The sequence below is a fragment of the Girardinichthys multiradiatus genome, chromosome 11 (assembly GCF_021462225.1).
Source record: "Girardinichthys multiradiatus isolate DD_20200921_A chromosome 11, DD_fGirMul_XY1, whole genome shotgun sequence".
Taxonomy (NCBI): Eukaryota; Metazoa; Chordata; class Actinopteri; order Cyprinodontiformes; family Goodeidae; genus Girardinichthys; species Girardinichthys multiradiatus.
This window is the reverse complement of record NC_061804.1, coordinates 2,917,130-2,937,910: the sequence shown is the minus strand read 5'-3', so window position 1 is coordinate 2,937,910 and position 20,781 is coordinate 2,917,130. Positions and strand designations below refer to the sequence as shown.

General features: G+C 38.4%; 2 protein-coding genes across 2 annotated transcripts; one reads left to right on the top strand and one right to left on the bottom strand.

The window, feature by feature from the left end:
* Positions 1 to 638: 638 nt before the first annotated feature.
* On the bottom strand, positions 639 to 5,860 carry LOC124876679. The gene is made up of 3 exons (XM_047379640.1): positions 4,080 to 5,860; positions 3,681 to 3,983; positions 639 to 1,930 (listed from the first exon to the last, which is right to left on the bottom strand). Exons 1-3 carry the CDS (start codon positions 4,389 to 4,391, stop codon positions 1,370 to 1,372), a joined length of 1,176 nt encoding a protein of 391 aa, XP_047235596.1. The 5' UTR covers positions 4,392 to 5,860; the 3' UTR covers positions 639 to 1,369.
* Positions 5,861 to 6,948: 1,088 nt separating this feature from the next.
* On the top strand, positions 6,949 to 18,860 carry rabgef1 (RAB guanine nucleotide exchange factor (GEF) 1). The gene is made up of 9 exons (XM_047378504.1): positions 6,949 to 7,054; positions 10,612 to 10,803; positions 10,957 to 11,141; positions 12,232 to 12,398; positions 12,482 to 12,563; positions 12,699 to 12,831; positions 13,213 to 13,304; positions 14,225 to 14,481; positions 16,269 to 18,860. Exons 2-9 carry the CDS (start codon positions 10,625 to 10,627, stop codon positions 16,686 to 16,688), a joined length of 1,515 nt encoding a protein of 504 aa, XP_047234460.1. The 5' UTR covers positions 6,949 to 7,054; positions 10,612 to 10,624; the 3' UTR covers positions 16,689 to 18,860.
* The last annotated feature ends 1,921 nt before the right edge of the window (positions 18,861 to 20,781 follow it).

Sequence of the window (20,781 nt, the reverse complement as noted above, 5' to 3'; positions counted from 1 at the left end):
AACAAGAATTCATATGAACTTTAACACTTTGTTAAAATATACTTTAGTAAACATTAATATTAAATAGGTGAGGTAAAACTAGAAGAAATAAAATAGCACTAAATAACTGCCTTACTGAGATCTGACAGTATTTTCTGATATATTGTCTAAAACTGAAGGATATTGCTGTCATTCTTCATACATTGCTCCTTAGAATATAAAAAAAAACATTTTTTTGGAAACAGGTGATAGAAAAACTTGACTTGAGGCGATGGTTGGTACATATAAACTTGCCACATGTTGATGTGCCCCTGGGCAAGGCACTTAACCTCAAGTTGCTTACGGATCTGTGTATTGGTGTATAAATGTGAGTGTTTGTTAGTGCAACTGGATGAATGTGGCTCTATTGGAAAACGCTTTGAGTGGTCAGTATGACTCGAAATGGCTATTTAAATTCAGTCCATTTGCCATATCTATAAAACAGTTGTAGGTCTGGATTAGATTTTAAAATGTGACTTTAATATTAGCTAATTACCTGTTAAATTCTCCAAATTCCATAAACAAATGCTCAAAGATTATAATAAACCATGAATTTACTCCGGTTCTACTCAATAGAACAACAGAACAATCACTATTAGCAAGAAAAGTATTGACAAAAATAGTATTTTTCTTTTATTTTAATGGATAAATACCATTCTTCATAAATGTACATGGAAAAATCAATTACATTCATTTGCATATCTTCATAAACTAGAAAAATTGTACTTAACCTTCTCCATTTGCTTATACATAAAATGAGATAAGAAGAAAATATATTGATGTTTTAGCTGGAATGGGAGTTTATGTTGTCTTAGAATTGTTGCTATCCCTTATTTCTTATTTTTTGTTTCCAAAAAGACAAATTATTTTATTCAATATTATAAAAACTCACACAAGCAATAAATTAAATTTCTATCAATAGTGACTGTGCACTATAATATTTAATACAATATAAATCCATAATAGAGTGTACAGCGTTGTAATACAATGCTTCAAATTATAGTTAAAGTAAACATTAAAATCCATCAGTATTGGTACAGATAAATGTGACAAAATAGGGTTATATAGAACAGAGAATATAAGGATCAATTGGATTTCCCATTTTGAGGTTAACCTATAGTAAATACCAGAAAAATTAACTGAAGGAAATTTCCAATTATTGATCAAATCAGTCGTATTTCCTCTCCTCTGATTTCCTGCACCTTAACATTGTCAAAGTCCAGTCATTACCAGGAAAGCCACTTTTACACTGACTGATTCAGAGTAAAATTTTGAAGGAATGAGTGATTTTTTGTCTATATAGTGTTTTATTGGGGGGATTTGATAACTGAAGCTGAAAATTGATTTCAGTCTAATTTGCTTTCAGTTCAAAGTCGTCCTTCTGCCTCAGAAGGCTTTGTAGGACTTTTTCAGGATAGAGGAAGAAGTTCCTGTTGCGCTGCAGGTCCTGGGCCTTCATTATACGAGTCACCAAAGCCTGCTGGATGGCCGGAGACTCACAGGGGTGATGCTGGATGTTGTGACTCACTTTTCTCTGAGGTTCGATGACTAACAGACCAGGCTTGCTGTCTTCCTCCTCCCTGATACACTGAACTATTGAAGTATCGAGGCTGGAGGCGTTTCTTCCTCTTAGCTCGCTGACTCCAAAGCCTTTACAGCTTGTGTTTTCTCCTGCGGTTGAATTGGATGTGGCATCAGCTGGGTTAACCATCACATTACTGATGCTGGAGGTGCTGTTGTTTTCCGTCCTGCTGCCTGGTCCAGTTTTAGGTTTCAGTAGCCCTGTTGCTTCAGTCTCCAAGACGTTTTTACGTAAATAGGTGATGTAGCCATGAACGAGGCGATTTAATCCTGTCTTATAAGACAGACGCAGAGACTCGATGGATCCTGATGGCACAGAGTGAAGACGGACCTGTCAAAGGAGGAATAAAGATTGCAGATTTCTTCATTGCCTTCATCATCAAACAGGTGTAAATCTCAGACACACATAACTGAAGCAAACACAAAAGCAGCTTTAAAACAATAATTTTATTAATTATAAAGCTATCCCAAAAAATCTAGCCCTTTTTGAAAATAAAATTGCCGTTCCCTGATAAAATAGGAATTACTGGGATTAACTTAATTTTTCTGGTTTAATTTCTGCCAGACCCATCTCTTAAGTCACTTTAACAGAACCTGTCTGACAGCATGAAGTAGACTAAACAACCTCAAAACCCAACACAGCACGTTGCAATCTAAAGAAATTCAAAAACAGATGAGAAACAAAGTTATTGATATTTATAACTTTGGAGAAAGGGCTATAAAGACATTTCTAAGGCTTTGAAAATGAACCACAGTAGAAGAAAACATGGAACAGCGGTGAACCTTCCTAGGAGTTGCCGGCCTACTAAAATTACTCCAAGAGAGCTTCATGACTCATCCAGGAGGTCACAAAAGAACCCAGAACAACATCTAAAGCCCTCAAGACCTCACTTTCCGCAGTTAGGGTCAAAGTTCATGACTCAACAATAAGAATAAACTTGGACAAAAATGGCCTCCATGGGAGAGTTTCAAGGTGAAAACTACTGCTAAGCAAAAAAAAAAAAAAACATATGAGCTCCCTCACATTTGGCAAAAAACATCCTGACAATCTCCTAGACCTTTGGTAAACTGGCGAGAAAAAAATTTGAAGTTTTTTTAAGGTTTGTGTCCCATTAACATTTTTCATAAAACTAACAGCAGTTTAGAAAAAAAAAAACATATTAATGGCCAAACGTGATGATCTGGCGCAGCTTCAGGAACTAGACATAATTGATTGAACCATGCTCTGTAGAAGAGAATTCTTAAAGGAAAATGTCTGTCCACCAGATTGTGCGCCTAAGCTCAAGCACACTTGGGTAAAGCAGCAGGACAATGATCCAAAGCCCACCAACAAGTCCACCCCTGATTGACGAAAAAGATGAGACAAAATTTATTTTGAAGTGGCCTAGTCAAAGCCTGGACCTCGATTCAATCAAGATGCTGTGCAAAAACTTAAGTAGGCCGTTCATGCTGAAAAATCCTCCAATGTGTCTGAATAAAAACAATTCAGCAAAGAAGAGTGGGCCAAAATACCTCTGCAGGGATGTAAAATACAGGTTGTATTGGAGACCTTGGAAATCATCATTCGAAAACAGCATTTTGTATTCACACAGGGTATATTTGCCTGACAATAAGGATAGTTTTATGATCTGAAACATCTAAGAGAGATATAAATGCAAAAACATAAAAACAAATGGGGCAAACACTTGTTTTAGAGGTCTGTACACTTACACACCAAAACTGTTTATTCACATGATTTATTCATGTCACGTTTAGTTTGTTTCTGTTTGAAAGCACAAAGGTGGATGAGTCAGAGTGCCCCACTTCTAAAAGCTAGAACGTGATTGTTGATGTGAACCAGATTCTTTATAATTCAATTCAGCTCTATTGTTTTTTTCAAATGAAAAGTTAGGAGGAATAAAAGGTTATCAAACCTCTGTACATCCCTTGATGGGTGATTCTAAAACACATAGGTTAATAGAAAAGATAATACCAATCTTTGCTTCATCTAACCTCATGTCTTGATTTGCTATTCTAAGAAATACACATTTTTCCCTAAAGGAAGTTCACTTCCTGGACGGTTTTTATCTGCCTCGCCTCACCTGGTGGATCCTGAGGTGCAGATGAAACGCAGCTCCTGCCAACCACTGCTGCATGGACTCTGTGCTCATTCTCTTCTTGGTGGTCATCCTCTCGTAGTGGTCGATCAGCTCGAGGTTTAGCAAGTTGTCGTAGAGCTCGGTGGTCTCAGCCATTTTCTCTTCGTTGTTGGCGATGCCAGGGATGAGACTGAGGTAGCTGTGGATAATCGAGCCGATTCTTGAAGATGTGCTGATGCCGAAAATCCTCTCAGCTCTGGATCCCTTAGGTGAACGGAAGCCCTCTGTTGAACCTTGTACTCGGACCTGACGGGAAACAGAAATTTGGCTTTGACATAATATTTTAGCAGAAAATATATAATTTAGGTGACATAGAACACAAAAATGAAGTATTTTACCTACATGTCGGGCCACCTGGTCAAAAAGCAGGGACAGGGCTAAAGCGATGACCCCTACGCCTCCATATGTGACCCTGCAGCAGTCCACCTCCGCCGTGAGGTTCAGGTTGAAGGCCGCCTGCTGCTCGCCACTCATGCTCCGCTGGAGGAAGCCATACTGGTGCTGGAGAGCTGCGGGGGAGTCCAGGGAGAGGAAAGTTGTGAGGACAGGATCCAAAGAGATGTCTGGAATGATGTCGGCATCTCGAGCCACTGAGAACAACTCCTGGACGGTGGCTGCAGAAGGGAGACACAAACTGCGAGCTGTCAGGATCATGGCTGAAACTGTCTGTCCGACCACTGTGAGATGAGCCTTATCTGTGTTTACTTGACCCAGTCAGGGTGAGGTTATCAACATGCTCTCTGTAACAAATATCTGACCATCCAGGGAAGAAGATTCATGCTTCTGTTTCTGCACATTTGAAGGCTTCAAGATCACAATTATTCTACAATCTGAACCTTGAAGTGAGGATTTCTCAAACAGGTGTGGTGGTGCAGCAAGGCTCTGTCTCTCTGATGATTCTGGCATAAAACTCGCTGCTTTATAACAAGCTTATCTTTGTGCTTTAAATATTTGTTAATATCTATATTTTTTAATTCCTTTCAGAAAGTCAGTTAGTATTTTGCTTGTAAAAAAAAAGCTAGTTAAAATAAAAGTGAGCACAACAAGCCCCGCCCCTTGTTTTTCTCTCTTTACCTGAAAGGAATGTCAGTTTGCATACTCATTATTAGCACAAATGTGATTGATTTGGGGCTTTTTAATCATTCATTTGACCTGAGAACTGTTTGGATAGGTATGAGATTATTGATTAGCTATAAAAACACAATCATTTGGCTAGGACTCCCTTAAGTTGGAGAAAAATCAGACATTTTCTGCAGCTACCAACAGGTTTCTGCCATACTTCTGGCTGGATATTTGACCAGTCTTCTTATCAGAAGTAGTAGTGCCTATTTAAAATGGTTGATTTCCTGGCGTAGTCTATACATTTTCAAGGAAGGTCAAAGTTAGCCTCCATTATCCACTACATTTCGGTATTGGTGGAATACCCAGTTGTGTCCAGGTTTTTGGAGGTTCCACAGATCCACTCTGTGCGATGGACCATACCATCAAATCAAAACTCCCCTTCAGCATGATGCTTCCACCACCATGCTTGACAGCTGCTGTCGTATTTTTAAATTTAAAATACTCACCTTGACTCCTTCAAAGATACTTTTTGTCATTGTGACTATAAAACCTTTCCCCAGAAAGCATTAGACTTGTTCATGCTGGCAGCTGCAATTTTCAGACAAGCCTGAAGGCATAGGTTTCTTGGTTGACATCCTCTCAGTCCATTTCAATGCTAAACTCGAATCACTGTTGATGGTGACCCCGATGTTCCAGCATTTTCTAGTTTATAGTCAGTTTGAGCCTTGGTGATTCCTAGGTTGTTCCAGCACATCCCCATCCATTTCCTTTAATCAGAGGGGAAAGTTTGGGTTAGATGGGTAAAGCATGGACACAGTTCCAACAGGACAATGAATTAAAAACAAACATCAAAATTCATTTTTAATAGATATAGCAGACTAACAATAACCTTTTGAAAATGTATGTATGACATGTATAAAGTCCAGTCTGTGCTAGAAAACCAACTAATTTAAATGAACTCTAACAGATCAGAGGAGTTTCATTTATACGTGTATGTAAATATTTGACCTAGTATGTGTAATTTTACCCTTGTTTGGATGAAAGAAAAATTGCATTAAATTCAAAAGTTGTATGCCCAATTCTCTTTTGGGAATTAGAGTTTGTTGTATCATTCTTCTAACCTGGAAGAAAAATGCACAACTAAAAGCGTTAAAAAGAATACAATATTCATATGTATCATGAGGGTGTACAAACTTTTGACTGGTGCAATTACAGTATTACACAGCTGAGTACTCTCTTTGTCTGTCCAGTGTGTAGTTTTGTCCACTTGGGCCAAAATAAGAGACCCACATCTTGCTGTTTCTGTCCCTCCAGATGATCGGTAGATTCACTGTGCAGACTTATTTATTAAAGTCAGTAACTCTGCTAGAGGCCTAAATTACAGTAAAAAAAACAAAACAAAAACTGTTAGATTCTCAGATTGAAAAGCAAGCAGGAACAACTGCTTCTCTCAGATCAGGGCTGATGTATTTCGTCTTTGGCATCTCAATACTCCGAACCTGACATCTATTAAAACCCCTGCTTTTATAGAGATGATCACACTTGTTATTGATCTGTTTGTCCGTGCAGCTGCTTCTTGCCCTGTTATTGTCTGTGGAAGGAGTAAAAGTATGCTGAATTTTTGCACAGTTTATGCAAATTGGCTAAATATTTGTAGTCTGTTATATTCAAAAATACTTTATTAATCCCAAAGGGAAATTAAATGTTGTTGTAGCTCATTATGTAGGTTTCTTCAAAGAGCCGTTGTAGATGCTGATATGTCACTTGTTGTTAATTAGGACCTGATAAGAACATAAAATACTTATAATAATTCACTTAAAATAAATCAGGTATATAATGCGATGAATCCGAATGCTGACTTTATTACGATTATTATTGTGTAATACAAAAAGAAAAGAGTGTCCTGATCTATTCGTAGATGTTCGTATTAACTCGGTCTTTTACGTCATTGAGAGGACGCTTGCGCTTTCGGGACGTCACCAACGAAACTTTTAAAAGTCAAACCTTGAATTAGAGCCAAAAACACCAGCAAATGCAAGTACTTGCCTGTAAACACTGTTGAGTTTTAAAACTCGTATTTTTAAGCTAATTCTATCGATAAACAGAAGTTTCTGCGGCCTAAACGCCACTGACGGCGTCCCCATTTTCCAACGTGATTGCGTCACTGTCCGCATCATCGAAGCGTGCCCCTGTCATCGGACAGGGACGCAGAGGAGCTGGTTTGTTCCTGCTTCTCGTCGGTGAAAACATAACAGGTGAGTACCGAAGCGGACCAGCGGGTTTGTAACCTTTTAATCCCCATAAAATGTAATCGGTCCGTGTTAAAGGAGAGACCGCTAGGCTCCGTTAGAAAGCTGTTAAATCAAAGCTAAATCTGTTAGCCGCCTAAACATCCAGTGTTAAGGTAAATATACCCCAAACATGCGCAAATTCATACAGACACGGGGATTAGAAAGCTCTCTTTACCGTTTCAAGTGTAATAAAATTAATACAATTACATAAAATGATCCCTAGCAGCTACTGGAATGCAGCTAATAAGAACACCTTTAAGTGTTATTTACCGTATCAGTCAAAAATAAAAACACAAATGCAAGAAATGTTTAAACAATGGTGACAACTGACCTCCGTGTAATAATGTTTTCAATAACCCCACTGTAGCAGCAAAGCAAGCATCTTCTTAGAGGATTTAATATTATTATTATCATTATTTAGTTTAGTTTTTTATTTTGACAGAGTCTCCATCTGGACTTTGGCTGTCTTTGCATTTTTCAAAGGGACAGTTTAGACTAGTTGATGGTAGAATTATAAAGCAGAACATATATTTGTTGCCCTAAATCATCTGCTCCTGTTTAGATTTTCTTTTTACAAAATCACTACGCCTAACCATTCATACAGATGTTACTGAAGAATTATTTATATCATACTAGTTGTATAACACAGGATAATTATATGAAGAAGCACTTATGTCCACTGTTTACTACAGTGGAGGTTAAAGTGCATGGTACAAGGAAGTCCTTACTATATCAGGAGATCTTAAAGGTTTTAATTTGGCCTATGCCAGAAAGCTGAAAACGGATCCTTACTGGTTCTTTCAGCAGGATAATGATCTAAATCCCATAGAAAACCTGTGTGGTGAGCTGAAGAGAAGAGTGAATAAGAGAGGATCCAGGATTTCGGACAAACGAGAGGGATTTTGTGAAAAGGGTGTACTCAAACATCTCTCTCTCTCTGCATGCTACACCCCTGTGATAGAAAACGAAATACTGTCCTAGTAGCAAAAGGGGGTTGTAGTAAGTACTAGCTGCAGGGATGGGAGTGATATGTTAAAACAATTATTCCTTCACATGATTTTTTTTCCACTACTAATTAAATGCAACCAGTTTCAAGGTTACATTTCTCAATGTAAGATTATGCTACTGCAATAAGTGAGATCCCACTGTATGTAAACGAACAAAAAAAATAGTTTGGAGAAAAAATTTTAATAAATGAAATCTGAAAACCCAATGAAGCTATATAGCAGATTATATCTTTTTAAACAGACTAAAAGCTACATACTTGGTATAGACTCAATGGAACAGGAACTCTACATAAAGGATAACCTTTCTCTATGTCTGGTGCATGTGGTAAATATTAAAAGCCCCTGTAGTTTAGATCAACTTCTATCATGCAGCCATGACACATATCTAAAATATCAATGAATCAACATAAAGACAAATCAAACCGTTGCTTGTAGGTTTCCAGCAAGCTGCCGGGCAATTTTGAAGCATATTTTCCGAACCTGAGACAGGCTGCCCTTATAACCTTTGGAGTGAAAAATAAAAGCTGTTTGGTATCTTCTGGATGTGGCTGCTTTCAACATGATGACAGTAAGCAAAGCAGAAGTCCAGATGAACGTTAAAACTGCTGATTAGAAAGGGGCTTTTAGCAGGGATTTAAAAAATATTCTTCAGAAGGGAACCAGTTGATCATTTCTGTCATAAAGTAAGTTTAGTAATTTCCAACACATTTCCATTTCCTCTTAGATTCGTCACTTCCTAAAACAAAGCAACGATTTTACTGAAAACATTTTTCCAGCTTTGAGGAAGTAACTTTTTTTTATTTAGTCATTTGCGTTGACGTTTATAATGCCAAAGGAGGAAGTAAATTAATAACAAGAAAACGTCCCCTAAAGATGCGAGTTTCGAGAATAAAACGGGCTAATTTAGCAGGCTGCAATCTGCACCTCCGCCGCTAGATGTCACTAAATCCACACTTACTGTTTCTCTGAGCCTGTATATATATATATATATATATATATATATATATATATATATATATATATATATATATAAATAGCCCTCATGTGACCCAAGGAGCAGATTCTGCTATTCAGATGGAGTTCAGTCCACGTCCTTAAAGTACAAACTGTGAAAACTTTGCACAATTTAGAGATGATTTATTTTCATATTTGAAAATGAAGTTGCTTGTTTCCTGCATTGGTTTTAATTTGCATGAAAAACATCTCTTGTTAAGAAGTAATTGTTCTTTACAAAGTCACGGGTACCTTTGACCATTTTCTTTTGCACAACAGATCAAAGTCTAGGAGTTTTGAAGGTCCTAGGTTCTCTTCTGCTCTCTTCTCGCTTGTTTTCTATTGGAGTTAGGTCCGGGGCCTGAGATGGCCATGGAAGAAGATTGACATGTTTTGGATTATTTGAATTATTCAGCAGAAAGACCTGATGATGACCCATTTTCAGTTTTCTAGCAGAGTCCATTTTATTTTTATTTAAGTAGTCCTGGTGTTTTAAAGAGTTCTTGATTCCTTGCACTCTAACAAGGTTCTCAGGGCCTTTTAGAAAAGTGACCAAAGAGGGCCATAGCATCATAGATCCTCCACTATGCTTAACAATGGGCATGAGAGGATTTTCCACATAATTACTCTTTGTTTTTAAGCCAAACCCTCTTGGAGTGTTTGTTGCTAAAAACAAAAAAATCTTAGTCTCATCTAAACAAAGCATGAGGTTCCAGGGAATTAAGTATTGTTGAGCAGCCTCCACAGGTTTAAAAAGGCGTTATTCCTTGAGACTTGGTGACCACTCTTTGCGGCAGTTCTCCAAACAGATTTGAATACATTTCCCTTACCATCCTCTTCACTCTGTGCTGTGCAACAGTAAATTTGGCCCCTCATTTATTCTTGTTTGTCACATTTCCATTTGTTCTGATGTTTTTAGTTATTGCAGTGACTGTGGATACAGGCAGACTTAGGCGAGTATCTGTTTTCTTGTAGTCATTTCCGAACCTACAAAGATCGGCACGCATCTTCCCGAATTTTCTTGTTGGATAAAAGTTGGATTTTTCTAAAGATTGTAAAAATGTTGTGATGCTAGTGGCCTTTATTTAAAGTAACCAGACAGAGAGAGGAGGGAAGACATGCAGCAAAGGTCCCAAAGTTGAGGATCGAACCCCAGGCAGCTGCTCCTTCACGGCGCCATGCATAAGATTCTGGTACTGCTGTCTCAAATCATCTCCAGGATCCATAATGGTTTTATGATAAGATTCAGATTTGAAAAATATGAAAATAATGATTTAATTTGAAGCGACAGTTGAAGGACACGAAAGGGAAGTTTCCAGATTTATTCATGCAAATGTAGGTTTGTTTCCACATGGGTTGTCATACGTGTTTTTACGTCCAGCTGAGGGAGTTAAGGGAAATCTGTCATTGTGTAAACTGTGAGAGCTGTCTGTAATAATGAGTGTGGCAGCAGAGAAATCAGTCTGTTCAGTGGCGCATACAAATCCACTAATAAAACAAATTATTCATTTTCCATTCCAGGTCATCCAGCATTATGAGTCAGCGGACGGAGCGACGGGGCATACACGTGGACCAATCAGACCTGCTGTGCAAAAAGGGATGCGGCTACTATGGAAACGCAGCATGGCAGGGCTTGTGCTCCAAGTGCTGGAGGGAGGAGTATCAGCGGGTGCGGCAGAAGCAAATCCAGGACGACTGGGCCTTGGCAGAAAAGTAAGGCCAGCTGCTGCTGCCTCCTCACTAAAACCTCCCTCCCATGCTGATCGTGTCCCACATCCTCACAGCTTTTCATGAAGCTCGGTCATACCAGAAGCGCTCGTTTCCCTCTCATTATTTTGATGTCTCTTAACTTTTTCATGGCTGCAGGTTGCAGAGAGAAGAGGAGGAGGCGTATGCCAGCAGTCACGCAGTGCATTCCCAGTCGCCTGCAGGACACGCCTCCCTCGCCCCCTTCTCCAAGTTTGAGGAGAAGAAAACCAACGAGAAGACCCGGAAAGTGACAACCGTTAAGAAGTTCTTCAGCCCTTCATCGCGAACTGCTTCCAAGAAAGGTGCTGCTTGCTTTGTTTGAATATTTCTAGTTTAATTCACATCATCTGACTTATTTTGTACTCCGGAACAATTTGAGTTGGTTTCCCTTCTCTTAACTAAAACTATGCTGCTCCTTTTCACAGCTTCAAACATTTTAGTACTAGACCAACACAAACTAGTGCTTTATTGTGATGTGGGAGGAAAATGAAACATGGCTTTCATTTAGAAAGAAAATGATCTGAAAAGTGTGCGTCACTCATTTGTAGAGCCACCGTTTGCTGCAGTTATAGCTGCAAGTCTTTGGGGTCATGACTCTACCAGACATCCAGCGACTGAAATATTTGCTCGTTCTTCTTTGCGAAATAGCTCAAGCTTAGTCAGATTGGATAGAGATAGCGTCTATGACCAGCAATGTTCAGGTCTTGCAATGGGTTCTAAATTGAATTTAGGTCTGGACTTTGACTGGGCCACTCTAATGAACAAATGCCTTGATCTAAACCACACTGGCTCTGGCTGTATGTTTTGGGTTGCAGTCCTGCTGAGGGGTGAACCTTCGCTCCACTCAAGTGTTTTTCAGCCCTCTAGCAGATTTTCCTCCAGGATTGTCCTATATTTAGCTCCATGCATCTTCACAAAGCCTTTTGCATGTAGATCATAAAGTTCAATTTTAGACTCATCTGACCAGAGCACCTTTTCCACATGCTTGCTGAGTTCCCTACTTTGCTTATGACAATCTCCAAACAGGACTTCTTATCTCTTTACTACAGCAGTGGCTTTCTTCTTGCCACTTTTCCATAGACCTGATTTTATATTTGTCCTTTCAACACATTCTTCCACCTGAGCTGTAGATCTCTGCAGGTAATTGGCCTCTTGGCTGATTCTCTGATTAATGCTTTCCTTGCCCACCCTTCTCCATTCTCCGATGCTAGATTGAACAATCCTCTGTGAGATGTTCAAAGCTCCTGATATTTTTTAATTAAACAATGCTAATTTAAACGTCCCCACAACTTTCTTCCCGACCTGTCAAATGTGTTCCTTGGTCTTCAGAGAGGTGGACTCTGTTAGCTTCTGAAGGAGATTGTGGGTAATTGTTTTTTTGTTTCTGATTAGAAACTCAGGATGGAAAGACGCCGAGTCCATCGATTAGCCGCCACGCAAGCTTCGATACAGACCAAGTGTCCAAAGACTTTGTGGAGTTTTTGAAGAACCTTCATAAACCGGGCCGAGAGATCCATAAGCAGTGCCGGGCCTTCCTTGTGAACATGTCGAGCAAGAAGGTGTGTTGTATTCAGGAAAAGGATGATGTCCGGTTCTTCAGAACTAAAGAAGTTAACCTCTCTCTACCTTCTTGTTTGTACAGGACCTGAGTGCAGATGAGCTCTCAGAGTGTGTCCAGGATTTCTACCAGAGCTTGGCTGACCGCTTGATGAGTCACTTTAAAGGTCAGCTCGTCAAAGTTCTGCCATCCTTTAATTTTCTGATAATCATTTAGCTGATTCTAAGTAAATCAATCAGCATGAACAGAGACTACCACAAGATGGCTGCACCAGCAGGAACTCATCGGTTTTCTTCATCAGGCTCCTCAGAATCGGTGGAGCAGGTGATGGACCAGGTGGAAAAGTACATCATGACCCGTCTGTATAAGAGCGTCTTCTGTCCAGAAACAACTGACGATGAGAAGAAGGACCTGTCCACACAGAATAGAATAAGGTGCGCTGTCTGGGTTCTGATCTGGCCTATGTCTTCATTGTATCAGGAGCTATTATACCAGAGAAAAGTGGAGTGAAGGCATGTTCATGTGTGTAAAATATGTTTGTCTGCGACTTTAAGTCTCAGAAAGCTTCGCTGCAAAACGCTTGTCTTTAATCTTCAGCCGTCTTTGAAAACGTCTGTCTGAGTCGTTGCAGTTCATTACACCACAGCCATTTCTAGCTGAGCTCTTTGTGTGTTTCTTACATGTGAACCGGCACAGTGGCAGCTGCTGACTGCGCGTGTTAATGTCCCACGGGGCGGGGGGTGATGTCTTTCGCTGAGAACTAACCTTTAGCTTTACGTCTTATCAACACACAGTGACGATCAGTTGTGTTGCAGGGCTTTGCACTGGGTGACCATCCAGATGTTGTGTGTGTCCATGGATGAAGAAATCCCTGAAGTCTCAGAGAATGTGGTCAAAGCTATAACAGGTGAGTAATAATGTAGGTTCATTAACACCTTAATTGGCTCAGAAAACATTTTATTGGATTGTATATTCAGTAAAATATTTAAATAATTCTATAATGTAAAGTAATTATCATCTCTTGACCTCAAAATAATAATAATTAGCAGACTCTTACAGGTTACCTTCTAACGCATTACAGGTTGCTTTCTCCGAACTTTCCATTTACTGTCTGGAGCTTACAGGAAAACTACCTGAACCTAGCGTCATTATTCTGATATGACAGTTTGTGTAGCTGACGGGTTACTTTTTGTAACCTACCCAAAAGCAACCTGTAGTTTTAATAACTTACAGGTTACTTTCTGGAATATACCTAACTTGTATATTACAATGTACTTTACAGAACTTCAAGGTTACTTTCTACAACTTACTCGAACTCTGCAGATTACTTTCAAGAACTTTATCTTTCATTATCCAGATATTATACTTTACATTCCAGAACTTACAGGTTAAGAAAAAATGTTTTAATGATTCATTCATGGGTTTTTATCCAACTCGATTTCTTCTGGAAAGGTAAAGGTTCCACGCTACCCTTCCAGGTTATAATAATGCGTTGAACAGTTCTTGACCCAATTTTTGCAGTTTCAACTATCTCCTTTGATTTTTGCTTGATGTGAGCCAATAATTCATCAGTAATCATTTTTTCCAAGCTACTCACTGCATTTAGAATTCATTACTTTTCGGCTGAAACATAATCATCCATGCAGTAACGGTGACTTTTTGGACAAGCTATAAATAATAATAATAATAGGTTTAAGTAAAATGATAACCTTCCCTATATGTCAGTTGGTCAGTGGGTAAAGTTCCCCGTCCTGCAGCTCTACACTAAATACATTTAGCATTGTATCACAGAAGAGTAGGAAAGCGTAATATCTTGTCTTGTTCCAGACATCATTGAGATGGACTCTAAGAGGGTACCCCGGGACAAACTTGTCTGCATCACACGTTGCAGTAAACACATCTTCAGTGCCATCAGGATCACTAAAAATGAGCCGGCCTCTGCGGATGACTTTCTTCCTGCGCTCATTTACATCGTGCTCAAAGCTAACCCTCCACGGCTTCAGTCCAACATCCAGTACATCACCCGTTTCTGCAACCCCAGCAGGCTGATGACCGGAGAGGACGGATACTACTTCACCAACCTGGTCTGTTTTTATTTCTTGCCCTACTTCCGTTTAGATATAGAGTACTCTTAACAACATCTGATGGAGATATGTCAGTAAAATTATATTCATGTTCATGTTTGCCCGCTTGGATTTTCTCCAGGTTTTCTGGTGTCCGTCCACTGTCTAAAAGCATTCCTTGAACTTATAGGCTTCCTTCCAGAACGTACAGGTTACTTTAATAGAACGTAACATTACATTTATAACATTATGTTTGCAGGTTACAATCCAGAATTTAACCAGAATTCAACAGTTACTTTCGCTCACCGTATAATAGGGATGGGCATTCATAAAATTTCATGTCCATATTGCCCATTCCTACCTTACAGGATACTTTCCTCACTTTAAAGCTTACTTTAATGCAACTTAAACATTGATATTTTCATCTAACCCAAATTTCATTTCTCAGACCATACTTAGAACCTGGTACCTTTCAGGCTACTTTCCAGTTCTTATAGGTTACCTCAATGGAGCTTCCATGTTACTTCCCATAACTTAGCATTTACTTTCACTGACTTTGTAGGCTACTTTCCAGAACTCTGGTCCAGAAATGTTTCTTTAATGGAGCTTAAAGGTTACTCCTCAGACCTTTCTCAAGTTGCTTTCCTAATCTTCTGGGACACGTCTAGGAAACTTTAGAGGTCATTTGTTTTAAACTGCATGTTATTTTCATGGAATATGTGTTGCATTTCCTAACACTTATTTACTTTGGAGAACTTTCCAGAAGTTACAGGTTAATTCAATTTAACGCTTACTTTAATTTACCTCACAGGTTACTTTAATTAAGCTTAAATGTTGCTTTAATGGAACTTAGATGTTACATTTCCTAGATTTTTAGACCTTATAGACTATTTTTGTAAAGTTTGAAATGAGCTTTTTAAAATTTACAGGATGTTTTGTGGAACCTACAGCTTACTGTATTTTCACCAACATTTACTTAAAGGAGACCAACATGTTAATTCATGTAACTTACAGGTTACTTACAGAACCTATAGGCTACGTATTAATTTATGGGCTACTTATTAAAGCTTTGGGGCTTTCATTCCAAAATAAACAGATTATTCTCTGGAACTTACCTTTACTCATCATTACCTTCATTCAATTCACACATTACTTCCACACAACGTACAAATCTACCTTAACTGAGGTTTTTGGCATATATATTATATGTTTTTGGCATTCATATCCCACATGCATATTATATGTCAAAATAAGTATTTATTGGTGATTTTGCTCATTCTTACATTTGGGTGTTACACCCAGGTCCAAACGTTATTCCACCATAAAAACTTCCTCACAAGCTGTAATTAGTCTAGCAGATACGTGGTGGATGTACAACAGTGGAACCCCTACTTCGTACCTCCTGGCCCGGTGTCCTGCAGTTTTTAGACGTGTCCCTGCTTCAACACAGTGAGCTCAAATGGCTGAATTTCCTTTCATCAGGTTCTGTTGTTAATGAGCCACTTATTTGATTCAGGGATGGTGAAGCGGAGAAACGTCTAAAACATTCAGAACATCGGCCCTTGAACACCAGAGATGAAGACCACTTTTCAAGCAGAGGAATACAAATCAGTGGGAAATGTGTCATGAATATTTCATCATACCAGGCAGGATTTCATTTAGCCAACACTGCTTAAAATACTTGCAAAACTTCTCTTCTGGGATCTTCTTGCATTAAATCATGAATTCACAAAATTAAATTGTTTTTTCACCGGGTAGGGCTTGTCGGTGTGACTCAAGCAGCTTCAACACTTGTTTTTCTATTTCAGTGCTGTGCAGTGGCCTTCATTGAGAAGCTAGACGCTCAGTCTCTCAACCTCTCTCCAGAGGAGTTTGAGCGCTACATGTCGGGTCAAGCTTCCCCCCGATTTAACAGCTCCGAGGGCGATTGGGTGGACGGTACTCAAGGAGTCGGCGTGACCGTCACCAATCCCGTCCTGGCCCAGCTCAACCACAATCTGGAACTGCTGTCAGGTCTCTGCAGACAGCAGGAGGCAGTGATGGAGGCTGCTCAGAGCCTCCAGGCAGACCTGCTCTCCTGGTCTGAGGGCGTTCAGCGGGAGGTGCACGGCATCCTGGAGAAATATCCTCTGGAGATTAAGTCTTCCAAGGTTTCCGCCATTGATGCCAATAACGTGGACAATGAAAACCTTCCGTCACCCATTAAGCCACAGGTGTTTGCTGGTTAGAGGAGTTGGCAGAAGATGGCGAAACATTTCACTTTTAGTTGGGGTGCACCTTATTACCTTCTCCTGTCTGCTGAGATCTCAGCTCTGTGATGAGTCTGATCTGCACCTTAGAAACCAGCTAATACCAACATTTAAATTTGAAACGGGTTCAGTCAGTGCATGTTATCCACGTTGACATATTTCATCTACATTTAGATTGTCATGTAACTTTAAGTTTAGCAGTTTGACCAATATGAGATTTATACCCAATAGAGAGTGAGTCTAGAATGGAGAAAAGTTTCAATAATGAGGCTCATTCATCAGTATTTGAGTACAAAACCACACTAGCTGATGCACAATATTTCGTTTTTTAATGTTTTTTTAAGTTTTAGGAAATTGCTACGGTACAAATACTTAGTCTTAACAAACTGAACTTTGATGTAAGCATTCGAGCCAAGCAGCTTAAGCAGTAACTCAGAACATTAACTCAAAAATACAAGCTAACGGGTTTGTATGTTCTAATGTAAAATAACCAATGCATGAACGTTGACTGCTCCTAACACTTTCTTTATCACCTTTTGTGTCTTTAAATTTCATTTTTATGCTGTTTTAGTCATTTTATTTCTCTTATAGTACTGATATCATCTAATCAAATTTCCAAGTCCCTTAAAGCTGTTAGGGTGGCCTCTGTAATGTCTTTTCATGTTGCGTTTTGACATTTTTGTTCCACAGGGCTCCTATCTAGGCCTGAAAAGTTCAGAAAAATATGGAATTTGATTTAACTGTTTTCCAGGTCTGATCGGTTATTTAAAAAAAGTTAAAAAAGAGTGAGAAATTTTTTTTATATTTCCAAACTTTATTCCTTTGCAATTAAATGTACCAAATTTCCAAAATGAGTTGGTCTAAACAGATCCTGGTTATCATCAGGTCGGCTGTTAAGGTTAATACTTTAGGCATATCTATCTTGGAAACCATACTGCACATACTTGTTGCATTGACAGAGCAGAGAAGTGTTCATTCCTGTCTTATTCATTTCTTTACTTCCAGTCTTTGGATTTTAACGGTGCTTTCCGTTCCCATATTTAAAGTCTAACAACCGTAGAAGCATCCAGAGTTCATTTAAACTGAACTTTTGTATTTAAGCGTTAAATTGGACAAAAATTTACCGATAAATCACTCAATTCTGAGTCTGGAAGAATATGGATTTATGAAATGAAAAATGCATAGGAACCCTGGTTACAGGTACGGTACCAACACCTCTTGTTCAGCAAAGCAGGCTAAAAGAGCTCGTATAAACACCCGTGTGTGTTTTTGTACGTTTTTATCCGAGGTCAGTTTGACTTGTGAGTAATACCAACATGAACTCATTTCTCATGCAAAAATATTGCAGCTGCAACGAGTTACATGAAAGCAGAACCACTCCATTACTAAACGTTTTTATATTTTAGTTTAAGAATAATCTACATGTCAGCAGCCTTGAAACAGACCACTAGAAATAAACCAGTAAACTCAAATAACAAAACATTGCATTATATATTTAAAGAATCTTTTTTTAGTACTTTCTAATGCATAATGTAAACTTAGGCCAATGTTGTTTGATTGCCAATTAAACTACAGTCGTTATTGTTTTGGTTAATTTAAGAATCATTTCACTGTTGTCTTATTAAATAAGATTGTTGTTTTAAATTCACTGATATCCTTTACTGAAACCCTTATTTACAGAATTTTTAAATGAGGGTTTTCTTTTATTTTTTAAATTTATCTATGCCATTTAACCTTTTCATTGGAAGCAGAAAATTCACTGCTGACAATAGACCAGACTTACTGTAGACGTAATGTTTGTTAAAACCTACAGTACCTCACTGTTTTAGGAAAATTGAATGTTTAAAAACAGAGATAATATATTCATTTGTGACTTTTTATGAGCGTCAAATAAGTGTTTTAAAGAAAAGAGCCTAAAAATCTTTTTAGTAAACTTTATGGCACTAACCGTAACTGACACTGACTGATTTAAATCCTAGATGAAAATGTGTTGTGTAAATTTAATAAATATATATTATCAGTTTAAAGCATGATTTTGCTTCCATGGTATCACAGAAAGGGTAATTATTGTTTAAATATTGGTTTAAAATGTAATGAGTGGTCAAAACGTTTTTGTTTTGGTGAAATAAAAAGAGTCGTTAATGCACAAAACTTTGTCCAAGATTATAATTTCTGGATATTGTTAGCCTCATAGCATAATTGCCTAATTCATAACTTAGGCAATTATGCTAGTATGTACCCTACAAAAGAATGCTGCAGTAAGTTAAAGATCTTGAATGTAAGTTTTAAACAATACATTTAAAAACATTTGCTGTATAAGAACACATAACCTGTTTTTCCTCCTCACTATTTAACGTTCTAACAGACTAAACCCCAGAACAAAGGCAAAAGACCATGTTGACAAATGCCCTCAAGAGACAAATACCTTTATTTTTGGAGACATGTCCTGTGGTCTGATGAAACTAAAAATAAAATTAAAATTAAAAATTCCATTTGGAGTAAAAAGGGGGAAGCTCGCAAGCCTGAGTACACCATCCTAACTGTGAAGTATGGGGAAGGCAGCATCATGATGTGGGGATGTCTTGCTAGATGAGGGACTGGTGCACTAAATAAAACAGATGGCATTGTGAAGATAGACATCAGCTGGGAAGGTAATGCTTGTGCAGAAATTGGTCCTTTAAATGAACAATGGCCCTAAATATACCACCAAATTAGTTAAAAGTGACTTTAGGACAATAGTGTCAATGTTTCGGAGTGGCCATCACAAAGCCATGATCTCAGTCCTATTGAAAATTTGTGCGCAGAGCTGAAAAGGTGTGTGCAAGACGGCCTACAAACCGGACCCAGTTACACCAGTTCTGTCAGTGGGAATGGCCCAAAATTCCAGCAAACTATTGTGAGAAGCTTGTCAGAGGCATAAAGTTTAAAAAGCCAATTTTACTAAATATTTAGAAAATGTTTTAATATGAAAAAAGTAGGGAAAAAATTATATCGCTCATTATTCTGGTATTTAGCAAATAGAAATAATTTAGGTAATCCTAACTGACCTAAAACTGGAAAGGTGTAGTCTGATTTCATGGTCTTTTTTTTTTTTTTTTTTTTTTTTTACAGTGTATGTAAATATTGAGTACAGATGTATAAAATGCCTTAAAATAAATTCATATTTTATTGCAGCAGCATAATCTCACACTGAACAGCTTAGAAATATCCAACTTTTAAATTGAGCACATTTATATTGTTGGGGGAAAAAGAAAGAAAATGTTGAAGAGTAGATGGAAAAATGGGCCTTTGTGTCACGTCGTTTCTACGTCCACAGGACACAGGAAGTCCTGGATTACTAAAACAATTTTCCTCGAGACCTTAATTCATTCATTTTCTATACTGCTTCTTCCATAGTGGGTCACAGCGGAGCTGGTGCCTATCTCCAGCAGTCTATGGGCAGGAGGCAGGGTATTCCCTGGACAGGTTAACAGTCCATCTCAGGGCAACACAGAGACATACAGGACAAACAACCATGCAACACGCAAACTCCATGCAGAAAGACCCCCGCCCTGGAGCCAAACCCAGGACCTTCTTGCTGCAAGGCAACAGTGCTACCAACTGCTCCACCGTGCAGCCCAAACTAAAACATAAACTACAAAAAAAGCTTCACGTAAATGATCTTTTATAAGATTTGTTAAATTTGAATTTTGTAAAAAAGAAATAAATGTGTGATTATACTGCAATTAAAGACAAATATTTTAAAAGCTTTACTGGATATTGCATTTTTTTGGCACACTCCAGCTGAGTTTTTGCTCTACAATTTGCAGCTCTGTCTTTGTTAAAGTTAACTGTGAACCCTTGATTCTTTCACATCTGCTCTCTCAGAGCTATTTTGAGCTTCTTTTTATCGTCAGATGCACCTGTGGATGTTTTGAAGTCCTTCAGTGGTGTCGTGTCCTCAGCTGTCCCCACAATGCAATGCAGTCAACTTAAAATAATAATTTCATAATTTCTTTCTGATTGCTCTTTGAAGAAACCTTTATAATATGAGCAACAACAGCATTTAATTTCCCTTTCTGATTAATAAAGT

Coding starts and splice junctions, on each gene's coding strand:
- LOC124876679 (XM_047379640.1), bottom strand. CDS start 4,391: ATGATCCTGACAGCTCGCAGTTTGTGTCTCCCTTCTGCAGCCACCGTC. Junction 3,984..4,079: donor TTGACCAGGTGGCCCGACAT/GTAGGTAAAATA, acceptor GTTTCCCGTCAG/GTCCGAGTACAAGGTTCAAC. Junction 1,931..3,680: donor TGCACCTCAGGATCCACCAG/GTGAGGCGAGGC, acceptor CTCCTTTGACAG/GTCCGTCTTCACTCTGTGCC.
- rabgef1 (XM_047378504.1), top strand. CDS start 10,625: ATGAGTCAGCGGACGGAGCGACGGGGCATACACGTGGACCAATCAGAC. Junction 10,804..10,956: donor GACTGGGCCTTGGCAGAAAA/GTAAGGCCAGCT, acceptor TCATGGCTGCAG/GTTGCAGAGAGAAGAGGAGG. Junction 11,142..12,231: donor GCGAACTGCTTCCAAGAAAG/GTGCTGCTTGCT, acceptor GTTTCTGATTAG/AAACTCAGGATGGAAAGACG.